The sequence below is a fragment of the Cucurbitaria berberidis genome, assembly GCF_010015615.1.
Source record: "Cucurbitaria berberidis CBS 394.84 unplaced genomic scaffold K460scaffold_2, whole genome shotgun sequence".
In the NCBI taxonomy this organism is placed as follows: Eukaryota; Fungi; Ascomycota; class Dothideomycetes; order Pleosporales; family Cucurbitariaceae; genus Cucurbitaria; species Cucurbitaria berberidis.
The window spans coordinates 6,581,845-6,594,069 of NW_024468936.1; the positions used below are offsets into that span (position 1 = coordinate 6,581,845).

Here is a 12,225-nt window from a genome sequence, read left to right on the forward strand (position 1 = left end):
TGGAGCGATCAAGCTGAAAACAGATTTTCACCATGCGGCTCTGCCTTCCCCCGGCCTTACTCCATCCCCTTATTCAGGCAACAGGCACGGCTAAAACACTCTCAGCTACTCCTGTTGTCGTTCGGAGATCCAGGCCACCGCTACAGAACCCTATCGAGACCATCTATCTGTGCGCAAATCTGCTTCGGGAACCGACATCAGAACACATGATGTGGTTTCCAAGGTTCATGTTACTCGTGGTGGTAGCGCAAGCCGTCGTGTCAAGGGGATATGCATATGTGACACGTATTATAGTCCCTATCGCCTCGTTTGCCTCGTTTGCCTCGTTTGCCTCGTTTGCCTCGTTTGCCTCGTTTGCCTCGTTTGCCTCACTTTTCCTTGTTGTGGAGCAGTTGGCACTGCAGTCGTGCGTCGAGCGGCATTGATGTGGTAGGTTGAGAGACTGAAGGACGATAGTCGGTCAACCTAGAATGGTCTATACTCTATGCTCTATGCTCTATGTAAACCTACGCACATGCGCTTGCATATTTGTGAGCCTATCGACATCTGCCTGATACGAGGCAAGACGATATGGGCTGAGGGTTTGTTCGTTTGTAATAGAAATGCTGTGTTATAAAACAATTCAGAACGACCAACGCATGCGTCACTCGCCTACCCATGTCACCCCAAGTACCAGAGCTGTTTAGCGCCTGTCTATATGTCGTGAGCAGTCATGCGCCTTCTTGTCAAGGCTGGCTGGTCTCGGAGGCATGTTGTGGTATTGTTGTTTCCCACAGCTAGGAAGGTCACATTTAAGACAGAGATAGTCGTTCAATCAATACCTCCAGCAATGTGCTTCACTCTATCTGTCACTTTCTGCTACATACGCCTCAGCGTCACACAAGCCATCACCACTGCTAGCACCTATCATCCCCCTTCTTCCATCCACAAGCCCCAAGTCCCTCTCTTCCAACATTAGTTCTAACCGCTTTTTTTTTGTTATACATGAGGAGGGCTACAACTCGGCACTATGTTTCACTTCGACGTCAACTCATCCACGTTGTTGGCCTTGCGGCAATGACTGAAGGTGCCTTGCGCCCTTGAAGCTACTCGTCAGGCCTCCCGTCGGTAAAAACTTCCGCGAGCTCGCCCTACCGCCTGATCTTCATCACGATCGGCGGTGACGAATCCTCTACAAGACCATATAGAGTCCGTCTTTTTGCGCAACCAACTAGAATCCAATCGTCGAACTTCGATATATGCAATCTATAAGCCACCACAGCAGTTGCAGTTGCAACACCAAGGCAGACAGTCGTCAAACGAGTCAAGGGTTACATATTCGTCATAGTGCAATCTGATGGCCATGATGGTCAGGCCTTCCGCTAAGCCTCGTCCAGACCAAACCTAATCCGCCGAAGTGTGTTTCAGCGATCGTGAGATACACCTTTTCTAGGTAATTAGAATCCTGCATCCGCCAACTTCACCCACTTGAGAGTGGGTCGAGCGAATGGGTCAGGAAGGATATGGACCTTGCGGCTCCTTGCGCAAGCGCCTCAAACGCGAGGATCAGCAGCAGTCCCAAAATATCTTTCATAACGTTGCGAACCGACAGGTTGATTCTATGCATCTGATCTGGAGAATCTACTCATTTCTCCCTAGAGCGGAACGTAGGCGCCGTTTAAAGCTTTTATTTAGACCTAACAATCCTATTTTAGACAGCCGCATAGTCATTCCCATGGTTGCTCTTCTTTTCAGCATCTCGAATCTTTCCGGGAATCTATGTAGAAAGAGAAACCACTCTCAGCTCTTTATGACAGTGTTTTGGCAATTATTTACTTACAGGAGAGATGGAGTATGGGAGTAGCTATACCCCGCCACTACACAACCAGCATGCACCCAACCACCAACGAGTGGAGAGCACCGACGACGATACAGTTGGCATGCTATCTCAAGCCGCGCCATCTTACCAATACGAAGCCTACCGTCCGCCAGATCAACAGTTCAAATCCATCGATACATCAGTAACGAACCGCATGTACGCGGATATATCACCCCTCTCAGCGCGAATATCCACACCTCCAGGCTTCCAACCAGTTCCTACTTCTTCCTCAATAGGCCAGGCGACTATCAACTACCTCCCCACCACCAGAACCCAGCAATCACCACCCGCCTCCCCAGGCTTCCGATCTCGACTTTTTGGTAGTCGAAATGTGCCGTACCAAGAAAATGTAGCGTGGGCAAATTCAACGCAGTTTCGGCCTACGACTGTCGAGGTACCAGACCGCGAGTATGAAGCGCAAATCGTAGACGCGGGTATGGCTGCGGCGCCATCAAAGCAATACTTCCGCGAGGCGCGACACGTCCGTGAACCGTGGAGCCCTGGCATCTGGACGCGGTTTCCACGGAAGGGCCTGGGAGCCCTGGTATTGATAGTTCTCCGTGAGTTATTCCTGGCACGTTTTGAGAGAAAGGGGGTATGCTGTATGTATATTAACTACGACAGTGACGGCTGGATCTTCGACCATCCTTTTCTTGAGCGATGGAACGAGACCTGAGAATTGGAAGGTTGGTATGGATTCCGTGCAGCCGCACGTCTACGTCTCTATTTTTGAGATGATCATAATACTTCTCAACTTTTGCGCACTCGCAGAGGGAATAGTCATCACCTTCTGGCATCGCTTGTTGCAGAGTACAAATGTGAGCAATTTACCCATAAAATAGTAGTGCAAAATGAGCTGCTGACCTGGTTAGCTCGTAGATGTACATGATATGCACGATTTGTCATTCCTCTGGCCAGCAATCAAGCGAACATCTCGTTTGCAATTCAACGCTGTAGCAACTGGTGAGCATTACTCGAATTTATATTGCGGCTGTCCTTGTCTGCCGCGACGAAAGACTGACATCTGTACCAGCTTCTATACTTACAGCTTTCTCGCTCTCCAGAGGCCCGTTCTTCCAGCGCGCCATCATTCTAATAGATGGCCGCTATCAGACCAACACGACGTTTGTCATGCTTGGCATCGTTGTCTCATTAGCCTCCGTCATCGCTATTCTGCCCTTGTATTACGGCTACTGGGACTTTGGCAGGAAAGTTAGTTTGAATCCTTTGGAGATCGCGCGCGCTTTTGGTGCTCCTTTATTGGATGGTTTAGACGGCAACCTGACATCGACTGGTGTCGAGATGGAGCGAGGAGCTGTGACAGTGAAATACGGGGCGTGCGAGCGATATGGTGGTGAAAAAGTGCTGAGGGTCGAGGATGCCGCTAGAGTGAATATAAGAGCACCTTGGCAAGGGGAGATATTCGGATAAAGGTTGAAGCAGGTAAGGGCAGAAATAAGCCTCCGGTAGAGACAGTAATAGATATTGGAATAGATGTAGACATCCGGTCTGATTGACCGCCTCATCAAAAGATCTTCCCAACCTGGATATCAATGCAACGCATGACATGAGAGACTATATCAGGCCATGATCAGCCGAAAGGTAGCTGAGTATACAAATGCAGAACGCTCGAATAGGAGAAATTTTCTAACGCCCAAAAGCAAGGGATCAGAACAGACATACGACTCAAATAGTCATCGCAACAGACTTGTCTATCCCGTGATCTTCATGTAGGCAGGGCCAGTCTAATCCTCGATCGCAAAATCATCTCCGCTCTTTCTCGAATCGAGTTCACCAGGACCAAATATGTCTGGATTCCGATTCTTAAGCGCGGCGATCTGGCTCTCCCTGAATATCTTGAATGCAGCCGGATCATCCTTCTCCAAACTCTTCAGCTCCTCTGCATTATCAACCACAGAGTCGAAGGCCTTTTCCCAGCCTGCACGCTCAATCATATGGCGAATTTCATCTCCACTATAATTACTAAAATAGTCACGAAGAGACATGATATGTTCGGGGAGGCCGTGGTCGTCCATAGTCCCAGACATAAACGCTTGGTGCGAATCCTCGTGTGAAGATGAGGGTCGAGAAGGGTTGAGTAGACCAGTGCGCACGCGATGCCCAAAGCGATGTAAACGCCCTTCCTCCTGGGACATATGGCGCGATGCGAGCGAAACATCGGAATTGTGTCTCGAGCGGAGCGTTAAGGGTTCGTCTTCATCGGACTCGGGGCTTGTGATGTCGGTGATGCTGTTGTCGAGAGTGGGTACTGTGGAGGCGGGTGCGGAGCTGCTAGGCACAGAGCTGTTGCTGTGTATTGAGGCGGTGTCAGAGGGCTGGAGACGCGTCTCTGGGTATTCGTCTTCGAAGCGTTGGATCATGCCTTGTAAAGTCTGGTCCAAGAAAAGTAGACGGCCTATAAAATGTTAGATATGCTCGTACTGACTAGTGCGAAGGAAGGATAAGGAAAAGCTTACGATAACCCGTGTCGTTTCCGCTCTTAGCCTCTCGAGCCAATGCCGGTTGAATTCTTGATCGCGTGTTTCGCGCAGTTTCGAGAAGGTCCTTCGACATAGCCCGCGCTTTACTAGGCTCCTCTGGATCTTGTGCTCGGCTTCTTGGGGTAGAGGTACCACTTGCAGGCTGAGACACTCTGCGAAGGTCTGTCGCTTTGTGCGATAAGCAGTAACTAAGAGCCTTAGCGATACCAGTACCGCTCACGATGTAATCGGTGTCTGGAGCCGGCGGCGCACTATCGTCTTTGTAGTAGGAATCGTCGCGACCAACGAGATGCTTGAGAATGTGCGGTAGTTCGACTTCCTTCGGTGCTAAATGCAACTCGGGCACTTCGTTGATAGACTCGATGTTGCGAAGGCAGTACGCCACGACCTGTTTAGCAAGTGCCTTGACCACCTCGTCCATTTCCGGAGCAGGAACATCAACATCAACGCAAATGAGCGAGTGAGAGAGTTTAGCAGCCAACGTGAGTGAAGCGTACAGCGCAGCAGCTTCCTCTTGTGTTTCCTCGTCTGTGGATGTTACAACGCGAGATATCTCTGGGTTCTCCAAGAAGCTAATATGTGCAATATGAGGACAATCCGGAAGGATCTCTGCTATGGCGATTGCGTCCTCGGGTTTCATGTCAACATCCATAAGATGGAGCCGCTTTAGCTCCTTGAATTGAGGCATATACTTCCGCAAGAGGCATAGTGACATCGGTTGGACGAAGAGGTCGCTGTTGTGCGATAGGTCCAAGAAGCGGAAGGATGGCAGGGAAATCAACGCTGGGAATAATATCTTGAGGGACTCGGGTGTCAGGCCGGTGTCTTGTAAGCACAAAGCCCAAAGTGCGCTGTTCTTGCTTTGACTCAAGCTCTCGCAAAGTGTGCTGATCCATGCTCGGAGGTCGTTACCGCCGAGGTCAATGCCCTGGCAGACTCCAGACCGTATGTAGTGTAGGACATGCTGCAAGCCTTCACTATCGATGTCGTTCGTGGCAAGTCCCAGACGTTGGATCCCGCTGATGATGCAACCATCGATAATTCTCCTGATGCTGGAGGAGGTCAGATTGCATTCGGCCATGACTAGTTCCTGAAGCTCTGAACCGCCTAATCGTTCAGACATGGCCTTTGATAATATTTCCGCAAAATCTCTCGATCTCGTCTCTTTAGTAGGCATCCCTCTATGTGCGGCATCATTCGTCAACGTAGGAGACATTGGTGGCCTGGGCTGCGGGAAAGGAATCATTGACACATCGAGTGCCATGATGGACCTGCACAAGTAGATGAACAAAGCGATGTGCTTCCAGCCTTCGGATGTAATCTTAGGATTATTCTTCAGAACGAGCTTCTTGATTGCACACGATCCTTGCTGAGCATCCCCATTGACGGAATCTCCGTTGCTGCTCGTCCCTAATGCACGTCGCCTTGGGGCTTCCGGAACCTTTGCGGCTAACAAGCCAGCGAGGATGACGCGAATCTTCTCGTCGTTAAGATCCGCATCTTCGAGGAAGAGCTTCTTCACTGGTACAATGGCGAGCCAGTCCGAGAGTGTCACAACATCAGCAAGCTGCAGCCTCGATCCTGTGAGATCTAGGCTGGTAACCACTCTTGGTTGGACAGTAGCGCACGCACGCGGGGCGGACAGCTGGTCGCTGATGCGTTTGAGGATAGGTGATTCGCGCAATTGGCAACATCTTCGGTAAATCCGTAGGGGGTCTATGGTGGGTCTGTCTTGGGCCTTCAGAGCTGTTGTGCCAGTGGTAACAGGTGCACCTTCAACGCTACCTTCATCATCTTCCCTGGTGAACTCTAATGGTATGGAGCCATCTTCCTCTGCCTTTTTCCGCTTCTTCTCTTTCCTTTCCTTGCGCTCAGCTTCAGAACGCTTCTTTTTCTCCTTCTTTCTACTAGGCTCTTTATTATCTTCATCTGGTGCTGGTCCTTGTGGTTCTGGGTGGTTGTCGTTGCCAACGACTTCTTGCGACACAGCCACCACACCGGCCTTGTCCTTCTCCTCAGCCACAACATCAGGATGCTTGAGCGCCTCTCCCTCTCCACGTTCCTTGAGCTTTTTCTCCTTCTTGTTCTTCTTCTTTTCGTCGGTATCCAGGTCGTCCTTGTACTTTGGACCACCAGCTATCTCAACATCGACGCAGAAAGCAACTTTGCGAAGCTTGCTGGCATCTAGTTCGGGGACTAAGCATCGGGACCGGTGGTGGTCAACATTCATGACCTTTCTGGGACACATGCCGCCGTTGGGCGAGACCTTGGGTGAGGTGCCCACCTGCGTCCCGGATGACAAGCGTCGCAGCGCATTCGATATGAAAGAGCCCTTTGGCTGCTGGGGCACATAGGGCTCAAAGCCACCATTTGGGCTGCCCGAAGCGGCCTGTATACCATTCAGCGCACCGTTGGCCGATGACGTCGTATGTGTCGGGCTGTTGGCAGTCGCAGGTGACCCTTGGGCTTGCGCAAGCGTCGTCTGGGCGGGTGAGTTCTGCGATGCGAACTTGGAGCTGAGGCTGGACATCCACGAGTTCCGCCGCGAGGTGGTCCTCGCGTCTGGGGGCGTGTTCCCGTTGGCATACTTGTCGGTACTGCCGCGGCCAAGCAATGCTGGACGCTTTCCCAGGATCTTCTGAGGAGTCGTCGTTGCGGAGGAAGCAGTAGGAGAAGAAGGAGGAGGCGGCGATGCAAGTTCCTGGACGGCCGGTGCCGACTCAGTGTCGTGCTGCGCTACATCGCGAGGCCTAGTGGGGAGGCCACCATGCGACGATGTCTTCGGCGGGGCGTCTCTGGTGAGCCCTGGCGACGTGGGTGCCTGCTGACGATGGTGATGGTCTACATCGACACGGAAACATTAGTCAGAGTGTCATATGCAAATGCGCTCATGGAGCCGGAAGAGCGGAGCGCCCGGGGTGAGTAGGCCTTACCTCTCGTAGAGTGATGCAGCCAGGAGACGTCGACGCCGTGAATCTCCTCCATGGCAGCCGCAGTGTCTGGTGGTGCTTGAACAGCCGTCATGGTGTGTATATGCGATGCGCCATGCGTCGGGGGTGTAGGTGTCGGTCACGTAGTGAGGGCGGTCGGATCTCGTCAGCGGGGGGTTGCGGAAATCATTCGCCGCACGCTGATTGGAAATGGTGGCAGGCCTTCTAAGACAATTCTCGGCCCGGATGCTGGGTGCAACTCGAACGACTCGTCTTGTCTAGGTCAGATCAAAGCGCCGACATCAGAGCTACTGTGCGATAGTCAACCTCGTCCCATGTTCTGGCGGGCCTGCACTGCGTTATCGGGCTACTTAGCACAATGACGCCAGAATCCTTCTCCACACGCCTCAACAAAGATCCCGAGGCATCTAACCTAAATCAATCACGGCCACTTCTGGACACCTCCTACTTGTTATGAAATTCTTCTTTTGATTTATCCGAGTCACATAGCATGACTGGCCATCATCCTACTTTCTTTGGCTGACGCGCGGTGCTGATTAAATGGCTGGGCTCTTGGTAGAATCTACTAGAGCTCGCTGGGCTCTGCCAGCACTGCACTACACCGGCTGACTGATGTATCAAGGCCCAAGTTGAAACTAATTGCTTGCGGATCGAAGAAAGGTCAAACTCACGCGTCGTCCGTTAGCGGACGGCACTTGGGTATCACATGTTGCTACTTTGGTCTCCGGTCCTCAACAAGGGGTGCGGTAGCGTGCAGTCTGGAGTGGGCTAACGTTCGTGCTGTGCATATAACATCAAGAACCTATATCGGACTAACACTGTACGGGCAAGGCAAGATTGGGTTGCTTTTTGCTTGTGGTAGCCAACTACAGCATGGCCATCTCATCATCTCATTGGACGTCGTGAAAAGGCTAAGTAGACTATCTCCTGTGCAAATCCAGGTATCATTCCCCGTACATCCCCGGACGCCGGGAGCCTTGCTTTTGTCATGATCAAATGCAGTGTGAAGAAGAAGACGAACAAGTAGCAACTGCTTAACCAGTGATCTCGGCGATCTTGGCCTTGACACGCTCCTCCTTCTCGGCCTTGGTGAGCTTGGGGGTCCTGAACTTCTTGGACTCGGCCTTCCACTCATCCTTGGACTTCTTGCTGCCCTCGCCCTCCTCCTTCTTGTAGGGATCCTCGCGGATCTGCTTGTGGGCGTCCTGGTACAGCTCCTCAAGACCGTCGGCCTCGAGGTCATCATCGATGTAACCGCTGAACTGGGACTTGTAGCGCTCCTCGTCGTCGTCGGCGAGTGTCTCCATGTACTCAGCAACGTGGCCGCCGAAGATGTACTTGCGGAGAGTCTCGGCGTCGAGCTCCTTGCCTTCAACGTCGTAGCCGGGGAAGCGGTTCTCCGAGTGAGGGACGAAGACACCGCCATCAGAGACACCCTTCATAGCACCGAAGACACGGGCACCAGTCGAGGTACGGGTGAGACCGACATCCAAGAAGACCTTGAAGGGACGGCGCTCCTCGCCATCAACCTCGGCAGCCTCGGTGAGGGTAAACTCACCATCAGCCTCCTCGACACCAACAAAGTCCTCGTCAAGCTCGAGCTTCTTGAGAACGCGGCGAGCGAGAAGGAGACCAGTGGCATAGGCAGCGGACCAGTTGGTGAGACCGTGGGTGATACCGTAGGCCTTCAGCTCGTGGGCGCTGAACAGAACTGTTAGCACATGTTTCAAAATATGGGGTTGTTCCATCAGTGTCAAGACGTACTAAGCGGCCATGAAGACCTTGTCACCGCCAATCTCGGAGTGAACGACCTGGCAGATGATGTCCTTGTTGGTGAAGCGGACGACGAGGCGGTACTTGGGCGCATTGTACTTGTTCTTCGCCTGGGTAATCAACCGCTTACGGGCATAGTAATCGGCTGCATCTTGTTAGCTGTTGAAATCAGAGGCGTCAAGGCAAATACGTACTCTTTCCCTCACGGCGGCGCCTGTACTTGACTTGGAACCTCGAGAAGTAGGCATTGTTCTTTTGGAGCTTGGCCTTGACCCAGAGTCAGCGATTTGCGCTTCAAACCCGCATTCGAAGCAACTCGCAGAGACTCCACTCGACTGGCCGTCGAAGCGGGGTGGCCCTCATATTGAGGACGGTGTGGTGCAAGGTATACTTACGGTAGGCATCTTGTCAAACTCTCGTGTGTCGTCGGTGCTGGAGAACAAAAGTTCGTGGTGGACGAACTAATATTGACTTGTGCGGAAGGTGCGGTGCACGGGCCAGTTTTAGCGATCCTTAAGCCACGCCTTGGGCAATTGGGGGTGGGTGACCACGAACACCAGAGTGCAAGGTGGGTGACCACGCACGCAATAAGTCATCGAAAGGCATATTGCTATTGCCCTCGGGTGTATAAATCCAGGCTGGATAGACTATCCTTATTTTCGAAGTTCCCAAATAGTCGGTGCGTTGCTGCGCAAATACACACTGGAGCCTACCTCCCCAAGGACCAACCAAGAGGAAAGGAAAATAGAAACTATCGCCGTACACAGTCACTTCAATTCGAATCCAAACACCTACTAGCAGTCAATCCCTCATTCTCCAGTGTTGTCGCATTCCTTTTCTCAATTCAAGTCGTGTGTGAGTTCAAGTTGCTCTGGATTGCCTGATTGAGCGCTCACGGACCATGCGGGCCCCGCCAACGTCGTCAACCTCCAGGCACGCAACAGACCATACAAACAGCAGTCAGCTTCCCGACACCCATTCACCCCTCTCTTTGAGCCCTGGACAACATGGCTGAAGTCCCCATTGGTATGCGCAGCTTCCATGTCCCTACTGGTAGCTTTGCTTACTCTTCCATCCAGTCCTTGACGGCGGAACCGGCTTCCTCAAGGCGGGCTACGCGGGACAGGTGAGCTTCTATCGCATTGCAGACCTCCGGCTACAAACAGAGGCTAACCAGTCTCGGTAGAACTTCCCAGATCAGCAGTATCCGTCGATAGTCGGCCGACCCATCCTACGTACCGAAGAGCGAGATGGCGGAGATATCCAGCTCAAGGACATAATGTGCGGAGACGAGGCAGCGGCGGCGCGCTCCATGCTCCAAATCACCTACCCTGTATGTGGTTACTCAAGATCTTGTTCAAGGTAGCCTCAATGTGCGCTAACGCTGTTCCACCCTCGACAGATGGAGAATGGTATTGTCAAGCGCTGGGACGATATGCAACATCTCTGGGACTACACCTTTTACGAGAAGATGAAGGTGGATCCAACAGGCCGCAAGATTCTCCTCACTGAGCCGCCGATGAATCCACTCAAGAACCGCGAAACCATGTGCGAGGTCATGTTCGAGCGCTATGGCTTTGGAGGCGTGTACGTTGCTATTCAGGCTGTGCTAGCCTTGTACGCACAGGGCTTGTCATCAGGAGTGGTGGTCGACTCGGGAGATGGTGTCACGCACATTGTTCCCGTCTATGAAAGCACTGTCCTCAACCATCTTACTCGCCGTCTGGACGTGGCAGGAAGAGACGTCACCCGAAACCTGATCGCACTCCTGCTACGGAGAGGCTACGCACTCAACCGAACCGCCGACTTCGAAACTGTGCGTCAGATCAAGGAAAAGCTCTGCTACGTGTCGTACGACCTCGAGCTGGATCAGCGTCTGAGCGAAGACACAACAGTACTGGTAGAATCATACACTCTACCAGATGGTCGGGTTATTCGAGTGGGCAGCGAGCGTTTCGAGGCTCCCGAGTGTCTGTTCCAGCCGCATCTTGTGGACGTTGAGCAGCCTGGTATCGCCGAGTTCTTGTTCAACACCATCCAAGCTGCGGACGTCGATGTCAGGAGTAGTCTATACAAGGCAATTGTCTTGAGCGGTGGCAGCAGCATGTATCCGGGTCTGCCAAGCCGGCTGGAGAAGGAGTTGAAGCAGCTCTGGCTTACCAAGGTTTTGGGTGGAAACCCAGAGCGACTGAACGTATGTGTGCATGTCCCCGCTACGCTGACAGGTGCTAATCCACTGCCAGAAATTCAAAGTACGCATCGAGGACCCGCCACGGCGACGACACATGGTCTTCCTTGGTGGCGCAGTGCTTGCAAACATCATGGCCGACAAGGAGAACATGTGGATATCAAAAGCAGAGTGGGAGGAGCAGGGAGCACGTGCGTTGGAAAAGCTAGGCGCGAGATAACGCTGAAAACAAGACGGCTTACAGCATTGTGGCTCAAAGGAATGCTGCGCTACATACTAGCAAATGACAATAGAGATGTAGTGCAGCGTCAATTACTTCAAACAAGACTAAACACATTTCTGAAGACAAAGTTTGTGGCACCTACTCGACGGTGGAATTTTGTTTGCAAATGTCGTGGGACAACCAGGGGCTCAACCAACTCTTTTTCTACAGGCTCAAACGGGGCGGCATAATATCCCGCTCTAGTTCTTGATGCCGGAGCACTTCCGGCGGCTGAACTATGTGCACGTCGTAGCTGCTTGCCATCCGTTCTTAATGTGGACAAGGTGACCTATAGTTGTGTATAGATTGCTTTGTGACAGCTAGCAAGCCAGGCAGGCGCGCTAAACTCGCTATTCCACGCACCTTACCAAGACTCGATGACGGCGCTGTGATGCGCATAATCGCTACTGCAAGGCCACCGAGAGTCTTATTAATTCGTGACGAATGTTAGTTTCAATGTCAGCGTCATTGTACAGTATGTAGCGACCAGGGTGCTTCGGAGGTGGATGTGGACTCCATCGACATCGCTGTGGGTTGGCCCAGAGCAACGGATGGTCTTACTGCACTGCGACGCATTGTAATTATATTCCGGAGGAGTGGAACTGTTTTCTACAGTAATGAAATGTTCAGCAAGCGCTGGGCTGGAGGGACATCGGAGATATCGGATGAATGAAGAGTGCGGCGCTTGTGAA

At 52.3% G+C, this 12,225-nt stretch overlaps 4 protein-coding genes across 4 annotated transcripts; 2 read left to right on the plus strand and 2 right to left on the minus strand.

The window, feature by feature from the left end:
* Nucleotides 1–1,826: 1,826 nt before the first annotated feature.
* K460DRAFT_415794 (uncharacterized protein) lies at nucleotides 1,827–3,289 on the plus strand (the record flags this gene model as incomplete). The annotated part of the gene is made up of 4 exons (XM_040937760.1): nucleotides 1,827–2,418; nucleotides 2,483–2,676; nucleotides 2,731–2,821; nucleotides 2,892–3,289. 4 exons carry the CDS (start codon nucleotides 1,827–1,829, stop codon nucleotides 3,287–3,289), a joined length of 1,275 nt encoding a protein of 424 aa, XP_040791982.1.
* On the minus strand, nucleotides 3,109–7,769 carry K460DRAFT_385241 (RNI-like protein). The gene is made up of 3 exons (XM_040935531.1): nucleotides 7,293–7,769; nucleotides 4,336–7,200; nucleotides 3,109–4,274 (listed from the first exon to the last, which is right to left on the minus strand). The coding sequence occupies exons 1-3, from the start codon at nucleotides 7,381–7,383 to the stop codon at nucleotides 3,604–3,606; spliced, it is 3,627 nt and encodes a 1,208-aa protein (XP_040791983.1). The 5' UTR covers nucleotides 7,384–7,769; the 3' UTR covers nucleotides 3,109–3,603.
* Nucleotides 7,770–8,007: 238 nt separating this feature from the next.
* K460DRAFT_394259 (60S ribosomal protein L5-B) lies at nucleotides 8,008–9,487 on the minus strand (the record flags this gene model as incomplete). The annotated part of the gene is made up of 4 exons (XM_040935986.1): nucleotides 8,008–9,011; nucleotides 9,075–9,228; nucleotides 9,278–9,350; nucleotides 9,479–9,487. The coding sequence occupies 4 exons, from the start codon at nucleotides 9,485–9,487 to the stop codon at nucleotides 8,345–8,347; spliced, it is 903 nt and encodes a 300-aa protein (XP_040791984.1). The 3' UTR covers nucleotides 8,008–8,344.
* A 603-nt stretch (nucleotides 9,488–10,090) lies between these two features.
* K460DRAFT_404649 (Actin/actin-like protein) lies at nucleotides 10,091–11,491 on the plus strand (the record flags this gene model as incomplete). The annotated part of the gene is made up of 5 exons (XM_040936754.1): nucleotides 10,091–10,109; nucleotides 10,163–10,209; nucleotides 10,270–10,416; nucleotides 10,486–11,277; nucleotides 11,327–11,491. The coding sequence occupies 5 exons, from the start codon at nucleotides 10,091–10,093 to the stop codon at nucleotides 11,489–11,491; spliced, it is 1,170 nt and encodes a 389-aa protein (XP_040791985.1).
* Nucleotides 11,492–12,225: the final 734 nt, after the last annotated feature.

Bases quoted from the DNA above. Each gene is read 5' to 3' on its own strand.
- K460DRAFT_385241 (XM_040935531.1), bottom strand. From the start codon at position 7,383: ATGACGGCTGTTCAAGCACCACCAGACACTGCGGCTGCCATGGAGGAG. The intron at 7,201-7,292 runs GTAAGGCCTACT...GTGTCGATGTAG, and splicing joins GCTGCATCACTCTACGAGAG to ACCATCACCATCGTCAGCAG. The intron at 4,275-4,335 runs GTAAGCTTTTCC...AACATTTTATAG, and splicing joins CGGAAACGACACGGGTTATC to GCCGTCTACTTTTCTTGGAC.